At 39.8% G+C, this 24,424-nt stretch overlaps 1 protein-coding gene across 1 annotated transcript in view; it reads left to right on the top strand.

The window, feature by feature from the left end:
• Window positions 1-19,740, top strand: part of LOC123518564 (von Willebrand factor A domain-containing protein 8-like) — a 124,766-nt gene extending 105,026 nt beyond the window's left edge. Inside the window, 17 exon segments of the mRNA XM_045279418.1 lie at window positions 1,142-1,300; window positions 2,568-2,574; window positions 3,962-4,083; window positions 4,364-4,477; window positions 4,974-5,177; window positions 5,406-5,566; window positions 5,855-6,137; window positions 6,312-6,502; window positions 6,637-6,838; window positions 7,157-7,274; window positions 7,277-7,304; window positions 12,006-12,162; window positions 12,804-12,984; window positions 13,438-13,643; window positions 14,335-14,486; window positions 16,619-16,733; window positions 17,116-19,740. Coding sequence (XP_045135353.1) covers window positions 1,142-1,300; window positions 2,568-2,574; window positions 3,962-4,083; window positions 4,364-4,477; window positions 4,974-5,177; window positions 5,406-5,566; window positions 5,855-6,137; window positions 6,312-6,502; window positions 6,637-6,838; window positions 7,157-7,274; window positions 7,277-7,304; window positions 12,006-12,162; window positions 12,804-12,984; window positions 13,438-13,643; window positions 14,335-14,486; window positions 16,619-16,733; window positions 17,116-19,530 — 4,815 coding nt within the window. The 3' untranslated portion in view covers window positions 19,531-19,740.
• Window positions 19,741-24,424: the final 4,684 nt, after the last annotated feature.

Raw genomic sequence — 24,424 nt, 5'->3', positions numbered from 1 at the left:
TCAGAGAGGGAAGGAATCATTAAAACAAAACCAGCCTAGCGTTGCAAGGAAATTATTTGCTTTCCCTCCCTCAGATGCAGTTACACTCTACTCATTTGTTCGTTTAATGAGATCGTTAGGGTAGTCAAACACACTAACTGTCTTCCACCCACCTCGTCTACATAAACTCCTTCAAGAACAACATTTACCATCGCTTCCTTGCAGTACTTATCTTGCAGTTCCATATAATTTCACCCCATCAAGCGAAATCATGTGAATTTATGTTTTCACTATTTGCTCCACATGCAAACTTACAGAAGTACTCAGATTTGTTGAATATTATTTGCAAGCGTGTCTCTGTGTTTCGCTGTCGTCTAATGAGGCTCTCTTCTCATCATGCCACGAAGAGTAGTAATTTGCATGTAGTTTCTTTATTTTATTGTGCAAAGTTAAGCAGCATTATGTGCAATTTTATAATAGTTTGTGCCTGTTTGTTTCTATTTCATTTTACGTCTCTCTCTCTCTCTCTCTCTCTCTCTCTCTCTCTCTCTTAGTAGAAGTAGTGATTATATAATGCGTAACTTCTTTTACGAACCTAACTACCTTTATAATTATGCAGTGGCGTAGTAAAAGGAGGATCAGATGGAAGTAGTGCGGTATGACATACACGGGCCTCAAGTACGTCCTAGTCTTCCATAACATGTCTTATTTACTTGTTTGTTTATTCATTTATTTATCTAACATGGTGCGCCAGTTGTCTGTTTATCCGTTGGGCATTTCTTGAATCAATTTCCTCTTCAGACTTCGCCTGTCTTATTTTTTTTTAAGATGTCGAAAATAAATTAATTAGAATACAAATGGTTGCTGCTTACCTTTACCGTATATCCGAGTGACCTGCTATTAGTGCAAAGTTGCAAACTTAGCGAAACACAGTACGTCCCTGGCGTCAACGAGGGCAACTTCAGCACTCCCTGTGTGTCTGTCTGTCTAAAATGTTATTCAGAAAAGTGGGAAAAGAAGTTTGATTATTTTGTGTAGCATCGGTTTTTAGTAATTTTGTATCTGGCATTTTTTCACATATCTTACACACACACACACACACACACACACACTCTCTCTCTTAGTTTATTGTTTATTCATTTAGTGTATTTAACTCTCACAGGAGCACTTTGAGCAGCTACTGGAGCGTCACCCTGGAGTGGACCGCGATGTCACGTCCCGCTGCCTTTCCCTAGCCCACACGCTGCTCACCCCGGAGTCCAAGTCTCTCGGCCTGCCAGACTTCCCCGTGGACAACCTTGGCCTCGCCATCTCCATCATGGTAATGTTAGGCTTCTTTTCTTTTGGTCTTTATCTGTTTTTTTTTTCTCTTTTTTTTTTTTTTTACATTATTGTTTTCAATATTTCTTTACCTTTCTTTTTCTCTTATATTCTTCTTTAACGTCTTTTTTTGTGTCTTGTATATCATGTCTGTTCTCAGTCTCTTACTTCTTTTTTTCTTTATTCATTATTACTTTCCTTCCTTACCTTCCTTCACTCCTCCTTTGTCCTTTCAGTTTTGACAGTATGATCTGTGGACTCATCTTAAACTTTATTATTCCTACCTACACTACACATTCCATACCAGTCTATTAAAAAATCAGAAATGGTGTGTGTGTATTCACCTAGTTGTATTCACCTAGTTGTAATTTTTACATGGCCTGGGTATTATACTCGTGTGGCCCCGTCTCCATATCTATACACATCCAACTTTCCTTTAAAACTATGCACACTCCTCGCTGACACCACCTCCTCACTCATACTATTCCACACTTCCACACATCTCTTTGGGAAACTATATTTCTTCACATCTTTCAAGCATATTCCCTTGGCTATCTTTTTACTATGTGATCTCGTAGTTCTATTTAATTTTTTCCTCTCTCAACATCAATTGCTCATTATCCACTTCATCTAAACCGTTCAACAGTTTATAAACCTGTATTAAATCTCCTCTTTCTCTTCTTTGTTCCAAGGTGAGCAAATTCATTTCTTTTAATCTCTCCTCATAGGTCATTTCTGCCAATTCCGGAACCATTTTTGTTGCCATTCTCTGCAATCTCTCCAACTTCCTTATATGCTTCTTTTTATAAGGGGACCAAACCACCCTAGCATATTCCAATCTTGGTCTAATTACAGTACTAATTAATTTCTTCATCATATCTTTAACCATATAATGAAAGGCTAATCCAGTATTTCTAATCAAATTATATTTCTCCAAACATCTTGTCAATATGAGCCTCAAACTACCCATGGTCTTGTATTATCACTCCCAAATCCTTTTCCTTTTCCACCTTTTTCAACACTACTCCTTCACCCATTTTATATAACCCTCTTGGCCGTCTTCCACTCTTCCCCATCTCCATTACATGACTTTTGCTCAGATTAAATTCCATCTCCCGCCTCTTGCTCCACTCCCAAATCCTATCTAGATCTGCCTGTAAAATTTCACAATCTTCTTCACTCTTCACACACCTACACAATTTCGCATCATCTGCAAACAAATTAATATAACTGTTTACTCCCTCTGGCATATCATTAATATAGACAAGGAAAAGTATTGGTGCCAGCACTGAACCTTGTGGGACTCCACTCTCCACCACCAACCAGTCCGACTTTGCATCCCTTATTACCGTTCTCATCTCTCTCCATCTCAAATAGTTTTCCATCCATTTTAACAATTTTCCCTTCAGTCCTCCATAAATCTCTAATTTCCATAGCAGTCTCATGTGAGGTACCTTGTCAAAGCCTTTTTCAGATTCAAATATACACAGTCCATCCATCCTTTTCTCTCTTGTATTTTGTCAACCACTCCCAAATAAAAGCTCAGTAGATTCGTTACACATGATCTCCCTTTCCTAAAACCAAATTGATGATCTGATAATAACTTATGATCCTCCAAGACCCGTATCCTATATTTTTTTATCACCCTCTCACAAATCTTACCGACCACACTTGTTAAAGACACAGGTCTATAGTTAAGAGGCTCTTCCTTACTGCCTCCCTTATAAATGGGCACCACTTCAGCTCTTTTCCACTCTACCAGTACTTCCCCCATTTCTAATGAGCACCTTATAATATCATATAATGGATCTATCAATTCTTCTCTACATTCCTTCAATAATTTACCTGAAACTTCATCTGGTCCCATCGCTTTATCATCTTTAAGTTCCTCCAACATTTTATATAACTCCTTTTTAGGTATCTTAATGTCATCCATGTGCACATTTCCTTCCACATTCTGAGGCTTTACAAACATTGTTTCTTTAGTAAATACTTGTTGTGTGTGTGTGTGTGTGTGTGTGTGTGTGTGTGTGTGTGTGTGTGTGTGTGTGTGTGTGTGTGTGTGTGTTCACTGTTTGATCTGCTGCAGTCTCTGACGAGACAGCCAGACGTTACCCTACGGAACGAGCTCAGAGCTCATTATTTCCGATCTTTGGATAGGCCTGAGACCAGGCACACACCACACACCGGGACAACAAGGTCACAACTCCTCGATTTACATCCCGTACCTACTCACTGCTAGGTGAACAGGGGCTACGTGAAAGGAGACACACCCAAATATCTCCACCCGGCCGGGAATCGAACCCCAGTCCTCTGGCTTGTGAAGCCAGCGCTCTAACCACTGAGCTACCCGGCTAAGCTCTCTGTGTCCTGTCTCCTTGTCCATTCCTGTCATATCTCTTTCATCTGATTGACACACATCAATGTGACTGCTCAGTTTATTCCACTTATCAATGCTGTGTGTGTGTGTGTGTGTGTGTGTGTGTGTGTGTGTGTGTGTGTCCTCAAAATATAGAATGAAATGAAAGCTCTCAACACATTGCATCCAACATTGCCATTGCAGGTTCTGAATAGCTTTGTAATAAGAGAATGAAGAGATATACATTAATTCTTGATATCAGTGTCCTTGTTAGTAAGCTCTTCTTTCTTCCCTCAGGATCACTTTCCTCTGTGGACCCATCCAGGCTGGTGATGAGACTGTACCCCTACCCTGTGTTCCTCCAGCAGGATTCCTTCAAGTCTGTCGAGGATGCACTGTCAACCTTCAGCTTCAACTCTTTCCTGGTAAAACTCTCACCTGATATAAACCTGAGTGATGGAAATGCAAAAAAAAAAAATTGTTAATTTTGTTTAGCTCCTATGCTGTCAGAATAGATCACCATTTTTTTTGTCTTTTCATGGATTTCTCACACTAGATTGCAGATTTCTAAGTACAGTAGTATTTCTGTTTTAATCTGTCATAAACTGCCACTAATATCATGCAGCAGTGTAGTCACAAGCATCATCACCATCACCATCTTCCATGACACAAGATTCAGCATTAACCATCTATTGTGTATTTCAGCGCAGCAACACCAAGGAGGGAGTGAATGAGGTGAAGCGGGTGCAGGCGAAGGACGGCTCCCCCAACACTGCCGAGGTGGTGCTCAAGGTGGAGGGCAAGAAGGCCACAGCTCAGGTAATAAACTCAGCTGTATTATGGTCATGGCTCAGAATACCTTTGTTTTTTGCATTTGTTTTCTAGGTTGCAAAGGCATCATTTGAAATTAATGTGTTTGCTATGAATAATTTAATCATGGTCATTGTCAACTGTGGGCCAAGAGATTGTCCCTTTCTACCATTGGCTGACAGACTTTAGAATGTGAAAGATGTGTGTGAATGTGTGGTGCCTTGTCTGGGCCATCTTGTGTAGGATTGCTAGCCTGGTATATACTTGTAGGTAATATATTATTGTTTAAGAAATAGGTCTTAAATTAGGGCATAAACTATCATACCATTATAATATATAACTTATCTCTGACTTGAATTGCTTGTATCCACACTTTATAATGGCAGAAAAAAATGAAAAAAAAAAGTGGTAACACCTAGGAGCTGTGAGAGAGTGTGTACTGATTTATATGTGATTGCTGGTCTGGTATATAGATAGATGAATGATAAAATAATATTCCTCACAGCTGACCTCGGGAAATAGCTGGGGAAGTCATCCACCATCCTTTGTGTTCACGCCGTACCACCACGAGGTTTTGGCAGACCTGCTGCAGAGCCACAGTGTTGCTGACATGTGTGTCATTGGCCCTCGAGGCTGTGGCAAATCTGCAGTTGTGGCAAAGATGGCTCATTTGTTGGGCTACCAGACAGAGCCTATTCTTTTGTACCAGGTGAGTAGTAGTATTTCTTTAGGATTCATCAAATATGTTACAGCTGCTTTTTAGTTGCATGCAGCTTTGAAAGCTATTAGTAGTACTGTAGTGTTCTCTTGTAAAACATTTAGAAGTTGAAATAATGAGAGAAGAGTTTGGCTAACATTGGCTGTCCCACTAATATAGTTCCAGTTTTATATTTTAAGTATGAAAGAGAAATTTGACATTCTTTCTTGTTCCACTCAGGACATGACCTCCCGTGACCTGGTGCAGCAGCGGGTCACCTCCCCAACTGGAGACACCACCTGGCAGTTCTCTCCCCTGGTGACTGCCGCTCTGGAGGGCAAGATGGCCATCCTTGACGGCATTCACAGGCTCCACCACGGAACCTTGGCTGTGCTGCACAGGTGAGCACTGACTTGTGTGTTGTGGAACTTTAGGTGACAGTGATTCTTTAATCTTTTTTATTACGATGAAGGAGTTTAGATTTTTACTATTACATTAAGATACATAGACGATCTCTTCTAAGTTCCTGAGTTGGCAAATTACATATACAATATTGATGACCAACCTCTATTAATCATATGGAAAGAGCAGAGAAATGAGAAGCATTTTGTAGGCATTCCTGTTGTGATTTTTATTTACCAAATGATGACAGTTAATGAGAAAATCAAGTACATCATCTTTTATTTCAGGTTGGTCCACGACCGAGAGCTGCAGCTGTATGATGGGTCAAGGTTGCTGCGTGCCGAGCGCTATGATGCTGTCAAGAGGAAGAGTAGTCTGTCAGATGAGGAAATGTTGGCCAAAGGTCTCCACCGCATCCACCCAGCTTTCCGAATCGTGGCACTGGCAGAGCCTCCCGTGCTTGGTGCGGCCCAGGGGCAGTGGCTCACCCCTGAGGCCCTCACCCTCTTCCTCTACCACAACATGAGACGCCTCAGTGCTCAGGAGACTAACAACCTCATTGTGAAACTGGTGAGATATTATGTATTCATCTGTACTCTCTGAAGCACTGAAGTCATTATTCATCTCATGACCTAAATTATTATCAATATTATTTGTCTATAAAAACTAATTGAGATTTTTGATGTTGAAATAAATCATGTATGATGAAAAGAGATATTTGTATGGTACTTTCCTTCACTGCAGGTTGGTGACTGTGACCCAGCAGTAGAGCAGCTGATATCCCTGGCCTCCCAGCTGTCTGTCTCCACTGACCCAGCAATGCGATCCTTGGCAGAGTCCCTCTCCCTGCGGCAGATCATCAGGATAGCAAAACGCTTCAGAGCTTACCCAAATTTTGACCTTAATACTGCAGTGTACAAGGCCTGTCTTGCAAGGTAATGTTATGTGCTGATAATAAATAAAAGATGTAAGATGGAAACTACCCTTATATAACTTAGAAAGAACAACAATAAATGGCTGTTTCAGATGGTATAAGAGGGAATACTTATTATTATGTGAAAACTTCCAGGTTTCTTCCTCCGCTGGCCAAACAAGCTCTAGACATAACACTGGAGAACCGAGGCATCACAAAAGTCAAGGAATTGGGAAGCAGGGAGCTGGTGTGTGAGGTGAAGGATGGAGTGCTGAGGATTGGGGACACCCATGCTCAGGTCTACACTCCTGACAATGCCACCAAGATTCCTGACACTCTTTTCTTTGATATTGACCAGGTAATGCTTTTTTCTGCATTCTCAACTAACTGACTCAAATATAAGGTAGTTGGAATTAAGTTATACCTAGTAGTGTTTACTTTTATCAGTTCAACAGACCAAAGTCACAAGAATTTTTGTCATATCAAGATATTACCTATATTTCGCAGATTTTTTTTTTGTACTTACATGTGTGAAGTGATTTACTTTTGTAATTTTTTAGTTTATATTTGATTTCTTTTGTATTCTTTAAGTGTGTATGATTATATGTTTAGCATCAGAATATTTAGTGAAGTTGCTCATTGTTCCATGGTTCCTTAATTGCTCCTGTTATGACAGCATGTGGCTGTCTTGGAGAATATGCTTCAGGACTGGCTGTTAGGGGACCATCTTTTGCTGGTGGGGAATCAAGGTGTTGGCAAGAACAAGCTGGCCGACAGGTTCCTCTATCTCTTGTCTCGCCTCGGGAATACATCCAACTCCACAGGTGAGGCGCCTCGTAATGCTTTACCCTCTACTTACGCTGTTATTCATTAGTGTTTCTGTATAGTAAGTTTTTCTGTAATGCAAAGTAGTTATAGGATAAAAATAGTGCAATAATGAAAATATCAAATAAATAGATAATGATGTGATATATATGAATGTTTATGAATACATTTATTAAGGTATATAAATATATGGTGCATACTTATTTCCTCTAATGGAATTGAATAGCATATAAATGTCTCCCACTTTCTGCAATCATTTGTAAAGGTTGCCTTGATCATGCTTGTCATGTCCCCCCTTTGCACACACACACACACACACACACACACACACACACACAGTTACCTAAGAGTAACCAAGGTGGGAAAGGAGCTGGTAATGTTTGTCCCGTCTCCATATAGTCATGTTAACTGTTGATTAGCAAAATAATGTCCAGTGAAGGTAAATATAAACTGTAGCCTGCGTTTGAGCCATCAGCTGGTTTGTTTACGTCTGCGCAACATGGCGGCCGTGAACTCGAAAGAGGAATCAGACTTCACAGGGTTTCAAGGAATAATGGAGAAGAGCACTTATGTGAAGAAAATTCTGGAGTTAGAAGGTAAAATTGAAAAACTGTTTGAAAAGTATGAGGGCCTGGAAACGAGTTATGACAATGTAAAAGAGACTGTGCCGATATGAAGAAGGAAAATGCAGCACTGAAAGAGGAAGTTAAGCTAATTAAAGTGAATTGCGAAAAATGTGGAGAATCTCTAGGAAAAGTGATGGAGAAGCAGGCTGAATGGAAAAAAGTCAGGAAGTGGAAAGAAAGGAGGTAAATTACAAAGTTGCAAGTCTGGAAAAGGAAATCAAAGAGTCAGGGAGAAAACTTTGGGCCTTGCTGAAATTATAGATCAACAGATCATAGAAGAGAAGATAGCTGAGAAAGTGGTGAAGGTTATTAAGTCAAATGAGACATTGGTGAGGGAAACTGTAGACAAAAAGAGATGTGTGGTGATATTTGGTGTGGAGGAGGATAAGACACCGAGTAAAATGAGAGAGAGAAAAACATAAAAAAGGTGATAAATAATATCATTAATGTGGTGCAAGAGGAGGGAAAAGACCTAGTACAAGAAATAGAGGACTTCCATAGAATTGGAAAGTTCACAAGAGAAGGTATGAGGCCAATAAGAATCAAACTTAAGTCACAAAAGGATGTAGATGAATTGGTGGAGAAGTCATGGAGGCTAGCCCAGCAGGAAACAACAAGGAAGATTTGGTTGAGAAGAGATCTCGGTGAAAAGGAAAGAGAAATGTTAAATGAGTTGAGAAAGGAGGCTTTGAAAAAAATGAAGAGAGGACAGAAGAAGAGAAGAAAGAGTTTTCTGGAGAATCTTGGATATGAGACTGAGGAAGTGGTTCATAACCCAGAAAAGTACAGCAAGAAAGGACTAAAGAAACTTACATATGAGCGAAATGTAATGTATTCCAACATAAATGGAGTGATATCGGGATTTTAGAACTCAACGATTACTTGAGGGACAAGAACCCAGATATTGTGGGTCTTACTGAAACAAAACTGAGAGAGGAGAAGACCTGATGAAGGTTGGAGAAGGAAATATAACGTTTGGAAAAGAAATAGAGTAGGTAAGATGGGAGGAGGAGTGATGTTGCTGGTTAAAAAGATATAAAGGTGGATCAAGTGAAAAAGGTATGGGAAAGGCAGAAGTGCTAAAGATCAGAGCAGAAACTAATGAAGGAAAAAGAGGCACTACATAGTGGTGTACGTACCACCTAAGACAAATGCATGGTCAGTACAGGAATATGAAGAAATGATAAGTGATACAGGAACATGTCTGGAAGAAATGTTGGGTGGCTGTGAACGAACTATAATGATGGGAGATTTTAATTGTAAAGAGGTGTGTTGGGAGGACTGGTCAATGGAAGGATCAGAGACAACATGGGGAAATACACTATTGACACTGGCAATGGAAAATGTGTTAACTCAGTGGGTCAAAGAAGATACTAGGTTTGGAGGAGAGGGAGCATCGTCAAGACTGGACTTGGTCTTTAGTACAGAGCCAATGGTCATTGAGGAGATGAGGGTGGAGTGCCCTTTAGCAAAGAGTGATCATGCAGTTTTGGAGTTCAAGGTGATAGACGAAGAGAAATCTAGAAGAAATGAAGAATATAAAGTGGGAAGATGGAATTATGCCAAGACAGATTTTGGAAACCTAAAGAAATTCTTTCAAGAGACAAATTGGATGAAATTCAAGAGTGCTAAGGAGCAAATGAAAAGTGGAAGGAATTTATAAAAATATACAAAGAAGGTGAGAAAAATTTGTACCAATAAGACAACATAGAGAAGTTGGAAAGCAGGACTGGTTTAACGATAGATGTGAAAAGGCTAGAACAAGAAAAGAGGATGCATGGAAGAGGTGGAGAAGGAAAAGACGGATTAAGCAGTGGGAAAGTTACAAAAGAGCAAGAAATGAATATGTGTTGATTAGAAGAGAAGAAAGAAAGAAACAAGAAAAGGATATAATTGATAAATGTAAAGACCAACCAAGGCTTTTTTACAGACATGTGAACAACAACATCAAAAATAGAGAAAGTATTGAAAGTTTAGAAGTAAATGGAGTATACAGTGAAGATCCCAGGAAATGGCAGAGGCTATGAATGGATGCTTTCGGAAGGTATTCACAAAGGAGACTGCTTTTGACAAACCACTGGTAATGGAACAGAAAGGGATTATGAAGGAGTTTCAAGTAACGGTGGAGGAGATCAAGAACATGATGGGGAGTTTAGAAGTGAGAAAAGCTGTGGGACCTGATGGGGTATCAGGATGGATTTTAAGAGAATGCAGGGAGCAATTGGCAGAAAAAGTTTGTGAAGTAATTGATGCCTCATTAAGGGAAGGCGTAGTGCCCCAAGACTGGAAAAGAGCTAACATTGTCCCAATCTATAAATCAGGTAACAAGAGAGACCCATTGAACTATAGACCAGTGTCACTTACAAGTGTGGTAGCTAAGATGTGTGAGAGGGTGGTGAAGACTAGATGGACAGACTTCTTGGAGAAAAATGACATACTTTGTGAGTGTCAATTTGGTTTTAGGAAAGGGCGTTCATGCACGACAAACCTGATATGTTACTATTCGAGGGTGATAGATGTAATACAGGAAAGAGATGGTTGGGCTGATGGAATATATCTGGATTTAAAAAAGGCCTTTGATAAGGTACCACACCAGAGACTGATCTGGAAACTTGAAATGGTAGGAGGAGTGCATGGCAGTTTACTAAAATGGATGGAAGACTTTTGGTAGGAAGAGAAATGAGAACAATAATTAAGGACAGACCATCAGAATGGGGATTGGTGGAGAGTGGAGTTCCACAGGGATCAGTGTTGGCACCAGTAATGTTCGCAGTCTACATAAATGACATGGTGGATGGGGTGTCCAGTTATGTGAGCCTATTTGCAGACGATGCAAAATTGTTACGAAAAGTGAGATGTGACAAAGATTGCGAACTACTCCAGGAAGACTTGGACAGAATATGGAAATGGAGCTGTACATGGCAAATGGAGTTCAACACGACAAAATGCAAGAAAATAGAGTTTGGCAAGAGTGAAAGAAGAATCAGGAGTATGTACAAGATAGGAAATGAAGACATAAAACCAGTCATGAAGAAAAAGACCTTGGGGTGACAATTACCAATGACCTATCGCCAGAGAGACATATAAACAAAATAATTGGAGAAGTATTGAACTTATTGAGGAACATAAGAGTGGCGTTCGTATATCTAGATGAAGAAATGATGAAGAAAATAATTACTGCAATGATAAGACCGAGGCTTGAATATGCAACAATACAGTGGGCTCGAACTTAAAGAAACACATAAGGAAACTAGAGAAAGTACAGAGGGCTGCAACGAAAATGGTGCCTGACTTAAGAGATTTGACTTATGAAGACAGACTGAAAAGAATGCAACTTCCAACCCTGGAAAACAGAGAGAAAGGGAGACCTGATAGCAATATACAGAGTGATGATTGGCATGGAAAAATGGATAGGGAAGATCTGTGTATGTGGAATGGAAGAATGTCGAGAGGGCATGGGAAAAAACTAAAATGGCCACTTATAGGAGAGATGTGAAAAATATAGCTTCCCTCATAGAAGGGTGGAAGCATGGAATAGTTTAGACGTGGAAGTGGTCAACGCAAGGAATATTCATGATTTTAAGAAAAAGCTGGACATTAATAGATATGGAGACGGGACAACACGAGCATAGCTCTTTTCCCGTATGTTACAATTAGGTAAATACAATTAGGTAAATACACACACACACACACACACACACACACACACACACACACACACACACACACACACACACACACACACACACACACACACACACACACACACACCTGGTAGATCAGTGGTTAGAGCGCTGGCTTCACAAGCCAGAGGACCGGGGTTCGATTCCCCGGTGGAAATGGAAAAATTGGATAAACTTTAAAGAAAAATTGGATAAATGGAGACATGGAGACAGGACACTATGAGCCCTGCTTGAATCCTGTACAGTACAACAAGGTAAATACTGTACACACATATGTGATAAAGCTTTGTCTAGATCCCGAAGCAGTTTTATGTCATACCAAGATTATACATGAAACTCACCCTCTCATGTACTTGATATTCATACCTGAATAATTCCTACCTTACCACAGAGACACAACAGTGCAGAGTTTGACAATCCAGCCGGTGGTGCGTGAGGGGCTCATTCAGTACGAGGACTCGCCGCTGGTGGTGGCCGTCAAGACTGGCCGGGTGCTGGTGGTGGATGAGGCTGACAAGGCCCCCACATATGTCACCTGTGTGCTGAAGGTGAGGAAGCAGAAGGACATGCACTGCTGCCATCACTACTGTGCCTATCTCTATATGTACCTATCCTATTTGATATTTCTGTACCTATATGTATCTTTATATATCCCTCTTCCCATTTGTATTTATCTATACTTATCTCTACCCATCCTTATCTCTTATCTCTACCTATCCCTGTCTGTATCTATCTGTCCCTATCCCTATCTGTGTCCTTATCTAATCTCTGGCAAACTTGTAAGGACTAAGCATTACAATTGTGTTACTTTTGGGGCTGGGATTGGCTAGTACTTTCTTTTAGACAATCAACTTTCATAACTTTTAAGCTGCAGCATGTAATAAAGTTCTTTTATTTTGTTTCATAGTCATTAGCCTGCCTTTCTTTTTCTAAAATTATCATTATTATTGTATTTTATAATTTCCAGCATAAATCATAACTACATTCACTGTGTATTATAATTCAGTGAGTCAGAGTGGCATTAACATGACAAAACCATGATGTCCATAATGTATAGTTAATCATTAATGAGATACAGGTTGGTATATAAAAGTTTCGGCTCACATTTTACTTACAGACACCAGTGGATGATTACTGAAAGATGCTTCTGTTGAATATATATGAATTTCTGCTCACATTTTCCCTTCAGACGCTAGTTGAGAATGGAGAGATGCTTCTGTCAGATGGGCGCCGCATTGTTCCAAGCTCCCACCCACTCGCTGCGTCACAGGCACCAAACATCATCATCTCCCACCCAGACTTCCGCATGATTGTGCTCGCCAACCGTCCAGGCTTTCCCTTCCTTGGCAACGACTTCTTCGGTGCCCTGGGTAATATTCTGTGGATTCATTGCCTTGTTCACCTTGAAATGCAATGTGGGAGTCTTTTCATTTGGATTTTTCCTTGGTTGGGCACCGGTTGATAAATATCATTTGATTTATCTTTTAACATTACAGTTTGGAAATTAGTATAATAGTGTATAAAGCAAGCATTTAAAAACCGCCTTTACCTTTTTGTCTTATAAGTTTGATAAATGTAACCATTATATGTATCATGTATGTTGATGAGATTCTATGCCAGCTTATGATTTTAGTTGTAATATTCCTCTTAAGACCAAAGTAAAAAGTTGAATAGTGATTTTGCTCTGGTAAGTACACCCTTTAAATATGTCATATATTTAGAAATGTGTCATTACACTAACTAAACTTTCAAGCCAATTTAGTTAGGAAAAGTGTGCGAAGACACTAGATTCCTTGACAACCATGAGTTTGTTATATCCACAGGTGACCTCTTCAGCTGCCATGCCATTGACAACCCAAGCATTGAATCTGAGATGGCTCTGCTGCGTTCGTATGGCCCTGATGTGCCTGAGGAGACCATGCGCCACCTGGTGGGGGCCTTCAGTGAGTTGCGGGACTTGGCTGACCAGGCACTGATCCAGTATCCGTACTCTACAAGAGAGGTGGTCAACATCATCAAGCACCTGCAGGTAAGGCCCATCACCTATCAGTACTGGTGTGTGATGTGTATTCATTGCGTTAAGGATGATCAACACTAAATCACAGACTGTTATGTGTTGTGTGATTATATATACGTATTACACTGATATTTTTTTTTTGCACATTCATAAGCATAATGGAAATATTTTGTAAGTGAAGATAGATTTATTTTGACCATCATTATTCATTATCATCATTATCATCATTGTCACTATTGTCATTATAGTCATTCTTTTTACGAATTGGGCTTAGAATCTATGGTAGACTTTTAACAGGATCCAATAACAGTAATTCTTTTTTTTTAGATCAGTGTTGAATTTTCTTGTTTTATCATTCTCACATCAAAGAAGCACCACATGCATTAGGCTAAGTATATCACAGCTTCATCTGGGATCAGGTCTTCTCTTGATCATGCTGCTTGGGAGGAAAGAACACAGTAGCAGTTCATTTTGCTACATTCTTTAGCATCACAGAAACCTCATGGAGTGCACTGGTCCTTATCTTGTGATCAAGATAAGTTAAGAACATAAGAATTGAAGAAAATAAGGGAAGCTAAATCTATAAAACATCCCATGAATTTGTCTAATCAGCACAAATAACCTGATTACTCAGTCCACTTTATTTGAGGACCAGTTCATTCCTACCTCTTATGAAGTCATCAGAGCTCACCCACTCTTGCAGGCATTCCCGGATGATGGAGTGGCAAGTGTGGTGCGCAATGTGATCGACTTTGACTCGTGGTCCGGTGACGCCAAAGAAACATTGGTGCGAGTAATGCATCGTCATGGCATTCCCATTGGCACCTCCACCAAGAATGTCAACCTGGCCAAGAAGTAAGCATAAGATGCACTCGCTCTTTGTAGTCTTAACTGTTAGTGTTTTTATTGTTTTGCTTTAGGTAAGGTTGCTTTGGTGATCATATTCTAGTTTGAATAGCATTTTCTACAGTTTTATCCTGTATGTAGAATTATAGGGAAGCATCTAAAGAAAATGTGTCCTGTATAAGATGGCATAAAAAGAAGACAAACAATGGTAAGAGATACAGAAAAAAAAATCCTTATTATTCTGTGGTAAGTATAAATTTGTAAGTTATGACTTCCACTCACTTATTTTAGTTTTGTTTACATTTATGACTTCCTGAAACATTATAGTTGAGAATATCATTATGAATTTTATTCTGAACTAGATATTCAGAATTTAAGATTTGAAGATTTTTGCACTAAGTAAAAGATTTCCCTCCAAATTTACAAACAATTCAATAGCTATTTGGAAAAGAAGAATATTGATAGAAATATTATGTAGTGCTTGAAAAACCTATTTCTTTTTATGTTCATGTTGTTTTAAAGTGAAAAAAAAAGATTATTTATATTACTTTCCTAGGAACTGTAAAATTACTCTATAACTGTACAGAAGAGTTCTTCTTTAAATGAAAAACATTGTCTAATAAGCAGACAAAACTATTTTAAATGATCTCCTTAAATTTGTATCCCATTTTTTAATGCAGGATATTCTGCTGAGTTTGTCATGTATATATATTTACTATGCATTTTATTTATTAGGCAATCAAATTTCACTATTACCTCATAATTCTTGTCTTATAATTCTATGTATATCTTTATGTTAATTATTCCATTTTTAAGAGTATTCTTTGCAACACAAGGACAATGCAAGTTTTTATTTTTAGCTGAAAGATTAAAATTAAGTATCTGTGTAGATGGTGTGTATATTTTGTTGATATACATAAAGGTAGAATGCTAGCAAGAGTTTGAGTTATAAATACTGCTTGTTCATGTTTTCAGTTCATTTTTGTTCTTTTTAACACTTGTTAGTTGTCACAGAAACCTACAAGAATAAATATTGTATGTATTGCCTCACCTCAGGTCTACATTATTTATTGTTTTTATTACCCAAGTACAGGCTTGTATTAACAAATGTGGTGTGCTTATGAGTGTACATGTGTGGGTGTCTTTTTCCAGCTGACTGTCTCTGTGAGAGATGTCAGCCTGATATGGTATAGCAATGTAATATGGATATGAATAAGATTAGGAATGGTTGAAGGAGTTTGTAAAAAAAAAGAATATGTGAGCAAAGTGGAAGGCCACTTAGAAGATGGAAGAATAGGGTAAATAAAGAAAGTGTTAGTAATTGATAATTTGCTTTGGCAAACAAGAAGGTAATGTGTACATAGGGACAGGTGGAAGCTTCTCTGCCTTTGCATCTCCTTGGAGGCAAAGCATCAGCACAATAGACAGATAGAGAGGATTGGCCAGCACATCACTTAGAACGGGTAACATTCTTCATTTTCTGAGGTTTGTTCACACCATCTTGCCTGACCTGTGTCCTCAGGGAACCACAAAGCTTCAGTGTTGTGAGCATATGACTGATATCAATAACTTGGTGTTCAGAGTAATGATGGACATGTGTGGCAGTGCTCATTAGTGCAGAAAGCAATGGAACAACAATTCATATTGAATGTATGTTTCTTGAATGCTAATAGATATCATAGTATACATATATGAATATGTAATTAACAATGTCTATTATGATACTGTGCTATGAGCTATGAACATATTTATGTTTACATGTAATGGAATATGTATTCAGAAATCACAAACTTCCATTAAGAAGATGTCAAGTTGATATAGGGCCATGAGGTAAATGTTGAGTGAAATGGCTCATCTGGTGAGGTCTTGGTCTTCTAAGAATTTGATGAATGGAACTGTGTACCATTTCAGCCATAGTGGTATGCCACAGAATCTGAACAAAATGTCTATGAAATAAACATGAAATTCATAAATATTTGTTAGTTAGCATTTAATTTGTATTAAAAGTCATCAAACCTTGCTAGACAGATTGGATGATGTTATTTAAATAGATAGATAATTTACTTAATTAATGGGGAAGTAAGAATAAATATAGATTTTCTTGCTGTTGTTTCACTAACCTCACTCTTCTGCATTGTCAGAATCCCTCTGCCTGAACCCACTCTGGCAGCCGGCTGGCAGGTCATTGCCCAGCGCCACCGAGGAAAGACGGCTCTCATGAGGCTGCCCGTTGATGTCTCTCCTCTAAGATACAAGGTTGGACACTCACTCATTATTTCTCATCACATGTGCTTTTATATTTGACATTTAGGTGTAGTTTTGCTTGTCAGGAAAATTTGTTGTTAGTAAGTATACGTGTAGTACTTATCAAATATTTCTTCATTAATCTTAAAATCAGTTATTTGCACCATGTTGAAATCTTGTCATCCATTTCTCTTGCCATTCTGAAGTTTGAAATACATATTTATTACTTATGTTATCACCACCACAGTAAATACACTTAGTACCTCTGAGGTAATACTTTTGTGAAAGATTTCATAAACATTGTAAGTTGAGTTCTGTCAGATCCAGACTTTGGAAGATGGACTCATGACATCTGTACACAATTATTAACATTTGTGCGGTGTATTTTTTCCAGAGTCCAGCATGGCTGAATGTGTCCCACCAGGAGGTTGATGCTGTTCAGGCAAGGTCATCGGTATTCACAGAACAACAGAGCTACTGGCCTCTCCCTCTGTATGAGACTGCTCTCATCACTGATGTGGCTGTTAGTCTGGGAGGCTCCCAAGACTCCCTGGATGACACCATATATGTGACTTCTGTGGCTCCTGCAGCCCTTTATTCTCTGGTTCCCAAAGGCACCAAGGAACTGAAGCAGACACTCCTCCATGAATTCCTACCACGTTATCGCTCGGCATATCAGCCAAGGCTGAAGGTGGCAAACTTGCACAATGGGACTGTTGCTGTCCACGAGGAAGTTTCCAACACACTTCTGGTTATTGATGATGAGAAAGGCACTGCTACTGGGATACAGCTCAGCTCCATGTTTGAAGTTGCTACAGAGACATTTTTAAAGAAGATTGGGTCAGGCAAACAAACATACCTTCGTATGTGTAAGGACAGAGCAGGTTATGGACAGCTCTACCTGTGGGAAGTTGGTGGTGGAAGTGTAATTTTTGTAGATTTAATTGAGGAAGTAATGGAGTCAATAAACATGCCTCTTTCCATGTCATCATTTCATGTGTTAGATGACAATCATCAGTGGCTGGTTGCAGATCAGGATGGTGATAAGTGGCTGCTGAGGAGAGAAGAGTCTGAGTTTGTGCTCCATCCAGTGTCACAGACAGTGAAGGATGGAGGGCGGCACATCACCATCTCTACTGTTGCTCCGTACAATTTGAGTGACTTTGTCTTGTCCTCAGCACTGCAGCAACAGATCAGTGCCCCAAGCCGCCTTATTGCTCCTAAAGATGCACTAGCTGCTGTTGCTGTAGGGTTCCCTGAACTTGATGCCAGTGAGAATGAAGTTTACATGTGGGAGCGTAAAGATACGTCCCTCAATGATCTTGTTCCTGGCTGTGACCCAGCCAGCATTACTGTTACACTCAGGGATTGTGGACAGATTGTAAGGTATGTAGATAATGCTCCAGATGATGCTTTTGAATACAATCAGACACCAGCCAGAAATTGTTTGTTCTTAGAAGTCACAGATTTGGTGAATCGTAGTGTGAGCTATGTGCCTGTGCCTCGGGCATCGCAAGCCTCACCCTACTGGGCATGGGCAGCAGCAGCACGCACCACTCCACTTGTGTTAGCAGCAACCTCTGGCCAGGGAGTGGTTTCAGTGGATTCCAGTGGAGTGCTACGTCTGTGGCAGACAGGAAGTGAAGGACTAGAGAGAGCTCTGGCTGAGTGGCGCAAGATGATTGGTGAGGATACGGGTCACTTGAGGCTGGATGTTGAGCGCTACAGTGGAGAGGATGTTACTGAACCCAAGCATGGCAAGGAAGACCCTGACAATGAGCCTCATGTTGGGGGTAACACCTGGGCTGGCGGGACAGGTGGCCGGGACACGGCTGGTCTGGGTGGCAAGGGGGGACCTTACCGCCTGGATGCTGGCCATGATGTCCATCAGGTGAGTCAGGCCGAGAAGGATGCAGTGCCTGAGGAAGTGAGACGAGCTGCACGAGAGATGGCGCAGAAAGCTTTTAAGGATCGACTGCGTCAGATCAAGATGAGTGAGTATGATGCTTCCCTGTATGAGAGACTAGCAAAGAGTGTGGAGTCACAAGTTCGAGCACTGCGTGGCATCATCAACACCCTCCAAGCTAAAGGGAAGGAGAGGCAGTGGCTCCGTCACCGCACTGCTGGTGAGCTGGACGACACAAAGCTCATTGAGGGACTGGCCGGGGAGAGGAACATTTACCGACAGAGGCGTGAGGAGGAGCCTGAGGTTGGTGCTCCACAGACTCACCCCAAGCGCCTCCGCCTGGTGGTGGACGTGTCAGGATCAATGTACCGATTCAATGGTCATGATGGCCGGCTGGAGCGGGAGCTGGAGGCAACGCTGATGGTGATGGAGGCATTTGAAGGATTTGAAACAAAGTTCAAGTTTGATATATATGGACATTCGGGTGAAGAGCATGCCGTTCCCTTTGTGGAGTCTGATAATGTTCCCAGCAATAACAAGGAACGTTTGGATGTCCTGAAGACAATGCAAGCGCATGCTCAGTTTTGTCTAAGTGGCGACCACACTCTTGAGGCGGCAATGACTGCTGTAAAGCATATGGCAACAGAGGAGGCCGACGAGAGGTTTGTTATCTTGCTTTCTGATGCCAATCTTGATAGGTATGGGATTCGCCCCAGTGAGCTGGCCAAGGCCCTGACTGCTGAGAGTACTGTTAACACCTACGCCATCTTCATTGGATCTCTGGGCGACCAGGCAGCCCGGCTCACCAAGGCCCTTCCCGCCGGTCACTCCTTTGTGTGTCTTGACTTAAAGAAGATTCCTCAGATATTGCAACAAATCTTTACTTCAGCCATGTTGAAGTAATAAGACTGTAAGAAATGACAAACACTTGGAGAGGCCATGAACAGTTTGTAAATAGTATATCTAAAATATGGAAAGAGTGTGCATGCAGTTGTTTGTATGAAAGAGAAAATATGTATGTGCTGTGCTGTATTGTATGGGTCTAGTTTATATGATGTACAAAATGTATCTAATACCAATTTTATCCACAAAATTAGTAAATTATTGTTATCAGTGTTGTTTTCTTGTGATCTGAGTAAAGGGCATCTGTCACATCCTGATTGCTGGAGGGTGGGCCAGGCTGATGGAGACAGGATTTGTTTCCTGGGGCCGACTGGTGACCTCCTTGCTGAGAAGAAAAAATCAGGTTTGGAGAGGAGGTGAGGAGAATGAGCAACAGTAAGATAAACAGGGAAAGTCACAAAGTGAAAGGACCTGAAAGACATGAGGGAGAAGCTGACTGGAGAAGGAGTGACATGCAAACAGTGGTGGTAGCCACTAAAAAAAATAAATGATGCTGATAAATAGGTAACAATAATAAAACATAATGCAGGAGTAAAAATTTAAAGCAAAAGAAGCCATATGAATGATTGAAAAATGAATAGAATCAATATTATAACAATAAATAAATATATAAATTAATAAAAAGAATGGACATGTAAAATATTATAACTTTTTTTTCAGTAAGAGTACAGCATGCAATGATTCTATCTCTAGTAACCTGCCATCAGCTCTAGAGGAAGGTTGAATACAGTACATAGGAAAAGAATGGTTAGAGCTGGATATTCAGAGAGAGAGAGAGAGAGAGAGAGTGTGTGTGTGTGTAATTCACCTTGGTCGTCTGCTGGTCATCCAGCCAGTCTTCCCCATTACGGAGTGTGTGTGTGTGTGTGTGTGTATTTACCTAGTTGTATTGTTCAGGGTTTGAGTGGAGCTTGTAGTGTCCTGTCTCCATATGTCCACTAATCCAATTATTCTTTAAAGCAATGCACATTATGTGCTGCAACAACTTCATCATTTAATGCATTCCACTTTTTCACTGTTCTATGTGGGAAATGGATTTTTCCAATATGCTTCACACACTGCCTCTTCCTGATCTTCTTTGCATGTACTCTTGTCCTTCCAGCTTCTTCAAACTACCATCCTATAGCTTTAATTTCTTGTTTGTCTAAAGTTTTTGAATCTATCCTGAATAGGAAGATTCTCAAACATCTGTCACTTCACAATCTTCTGTTTGATCGCCAGTATGGCTTCCGTCAAGGTCGCTCTACTGGTGATCTTCTGGCTTTCCTTACTGAGTCTTGGTCATCCTCTTTTAGAGATTTCGGTGAAACTTTTGCTGTTGTGTTAGACATATCAAAAGCTTTTGATAGAGTCTGGCATAAAGCTTTGATTTCAAAACTGCCCTCTTACGGCTTCTATCCTTCTCTCTGCAACTTTATCTCATGTTTCCTTTCCGACCGCTCTATTGCTGCTGTGGTAGACGGCTACTGTTCTTCTCCTAAACCTATTAATAGTGGTGTTCCTCAGGGTTCTGTCCTGTCACCCACTCTCTTTCTATTATTCATTAATGACCTTCTTAACCAAACTTCTTGCCCTATCCACTCCTACGCTGATGATACCACCCTACATCTTTCCACGTTCTTTCAGAGACGTCCAACCCTTCAGGAAATTAACAGATCACGCGGGACGCCACGGAACGCCTGACTTCCGATCTTTCTAAAATTTCCGATTGGGGCAGAGAAAATCTAGTAGTTTTCAATGCCTCAAAACTCAATTCCTCCATCTATCAACTCGACACAACCTTCCAGACAACTATCCCTCTTCTTCAATGACACTCAACTGTCTTCCTCTTCCACAATGAATATCCTCGGTCTGTCCTTTGCTCATAATCTTAACTGGAAACTTCACATCTCATCTCTTGCTAAAACAGCTTCTATGAAGTTAGGTGTTCTGAGGCGTCTCCGCCAGTTTTTCTCGCCCTCCAACTGCTTACTCTGTATAAGGGCCTTATCCGTCCCTGTATGGAGTACTCTTCGCATGTTTGGGGGTTCCAGTCACACAGCTTTGCTTGATAGGGTGGAATCGAAAGCTCTTCGTCTCATCAACTCCCTCCTCTGACTAACTGTCTTCAGTCTCTTTCTCACCGCCGAAATGTTGCATCCCTTTCTATATTTTATCGCTATTTTCATGGTAACTGTTCTACTGATCTTGCTAACTGCATGCCTCCCTCCTCCTGCGGCCACGCTGCACAAGGCTTTCTTCTTCCTCTCATCCCTATTCTGTCCAACTCTCTAATGCAAGAATTAACCAGTACGCTCAGTCATTCATCCCTTTCACTGGTAAACTCTGGAGCTCCCTCCCTGCATCTGTATTTCCAAATTCCTACAACTTGTCTTCTTTTAAGAGGGAGGTATCGAGGCATTTGCTCCCCTAATTCTGGCTGACGGTTTTGGCACTTTTTCTACTCTTTGGAGAGCCAGTGCTCAAGTGGGCATTTTTCTAACTTTCTTTTTTTTGCCCTTGGCTGGCCCTCCTCCCTACGTAAAAAAAAAAAAAAAAAAAAGTCACCAGCACCAGGTCTCGCTTGTCTATCTTTTCAATGCCATTATATAACTATTTTATATAATGTTATTAGGTCTCCTTTCTTTTGTATCTTGTAAGGTTGGGAGTCCCATTTCTTCATATGCTAGGTCCTTTAGTTCCAGCATCATCTTTGTAGCTATCCTCTGAATCCATTCTAATCTTCTTATATCCTTTCTCAAGCTCGGTGACCACACCACTGCTGCATATTCCAACTTTAGACATATCATTCTTGTTATAATTTTTTCATCCTATACTTATGTACATACTGAAATGCCATCCTAATATTAGCCAACATTTTATACATTGTTCCAAATATTTTATTTATGTGCTTTTGAGGCTCAGAGTTTCTTGTATAACCACTCTCAGACCTTTTCCTCTTTAGTCTTTATTATTTGTTCCTCTCCCATCAAATAGTTCCATACTGTTCTTCTCTTATTCTTTCTTAATTCCATTATGCAGCATTTCTTGGCATTGAATTCTAACTTCCACTTATTACTCCACTCATGAATTTTTTCTATATCTTCATGTAGCAGCAAACAGTCTTCTTGGGTCTTAAGTATTCTTAACCATTCTGCATCATCAGCAAACAAATTGATATAACTGGTCACTCCATACTGCATGTCATCTTCATATACCTAAAACATAATGGGAGCTAACACTGACACCTGTGGCACTTCACTTGTTACTTTACTCCAGGATAAGTATGTATCTCTGATCACAGTTCTCATCTCTCTCTCCTTCAAGTAGTCCCTTATCAAATCTAATAATTTTCCTCTCAGTCCTCCTATGCTCTCCAACTTCCAAAGTAGTCTTCCATGAGGGACTTTTATTAAAAGCCTTTTTTTATGTCCAGGTACAGTACACAGTGTCCACCCATCTGTCTCTGCTTTCCAGTCCTTCCACTACTCTTGAGTAGAAACTTAGTAAATTTGACACACATGATCTTCCTGTCCTAAACCCAAATTGTCTGTTCGATATAACTTGTTTTTCTTCCAGATATCAACCCATTTTTCTTTGATAACAATTTCACATATCTTGCCCATAACACTTGTAAGTGACATCAGTCCATAATTTAATGGCTCAGTTGACTTTCCTTCTTTGAATATTGGGATTATGTTGGCTCTCTTCCATTCAGTGGTACTCTCCCTTCCTTTAATGAGCTTGTAATAATTTCCTAACTGGTTCTAACAATTAATTTTTACATTCCTTTAGCACCCAGCATGACACACCATCTGGTCCCATTGCTTTTCTGATATCCAAATTTTCTAGTAGTCTTCCAATATCTTGTTTGTGAACTATGATTTCCTGCAAGCCTGTACAATGCAATGTTCTATTTGGTTCTGTAAAATCCTCTTCTTAAGTGAACACATTCTTGAAGCTCTCATTCATTATTTCACTCATTTCTTTTGCTGTTTGGTCTTTCCTCCTTTAACTATTTTTCCAATTGTTTCCTTATTCTTCATCTTATCATTTATATACTTGCAGAATAACTTGGGTTTATCTTCACTTTTCTGTATCACATCTTTCTCTAAGTTTCTTTCTTCCTTTCTTCTTACTCTAATATATTAATTTCTAACATCATTAAACTGCTGTCCATTGCTTATATTTCTCGCTTTTTCAGTTTCTTCCAAGCTTTATCTTTTTTTTCTCTTAGGTTCTATACATCTGCCATTGTACCAGGCTTGTTTACTCTTCTTTACTCTATAGAGTGGTATGTATTTCATCATTCCTTTGTTATACTTTTGCAGGAATAATTCATATTTCCTCTGTGCTGTCTTGCCATTCATAAAGTTTCATCATTCTATGCCACCAAAAATTTGCCTTAACTTTTCAAAATTTGCTCTTGCATAATTTAATATCTCCTTTTTGTAGTCCTCCTTGTATCTTAGCACTTCCCATTCCTGCATTTCTAATTCTAATGTTGCATGGTTACTTTTTCCCGTGTGTGTGTGTGTGTGTGTGTGTGTGTGTGTGTGTGTGTGTGTGTGTGTGTGTGTGTGTGTATGCACATTTGAAATGCGCGCCCTGTCACATTCGAGTGCTATCTAGGCAGAATGATAAATTGATTAAAACATTACTACACAGCACATTTGTTTGATATCTTTTCAGTTTCTTTTAATTTATATTTCAGCTAGTATTTGTCTCACTTCATTAGGTAAATGTGATACCAAACTTTTAAAGACTTTATTTTGGAGTCATACAATATCTATCAAAAAAAATGAGAATATACTTAAAGCATTAGAATCATAAGATTAAATTGCCAGGATAAATAAGTATTAATAGCATCAGCATAAGCGTGAAATAGTTATGAACATTAAATTAATTAATCTCG

This window comes from Portunus trituberculatus, chromosome 44, assembly GCF_017591435.1.
Source record: "Portunus trituberculatus isolate SZX2019 chromosome 44, ASM1759143v1, whole genome shotgun sequence".
Taxonomy (NCBI): Eukaryota; Metazoa; Arthropoda; class Malacostraca; order Decapoda; family Portunidae; genus Portunus; species Portunus trituberculatus.
The sequence above is the reverse complement of the archived record's forward strand: the minus strand, read 5'-3'. Positions and strand labels throughout refer to the sequence as shown.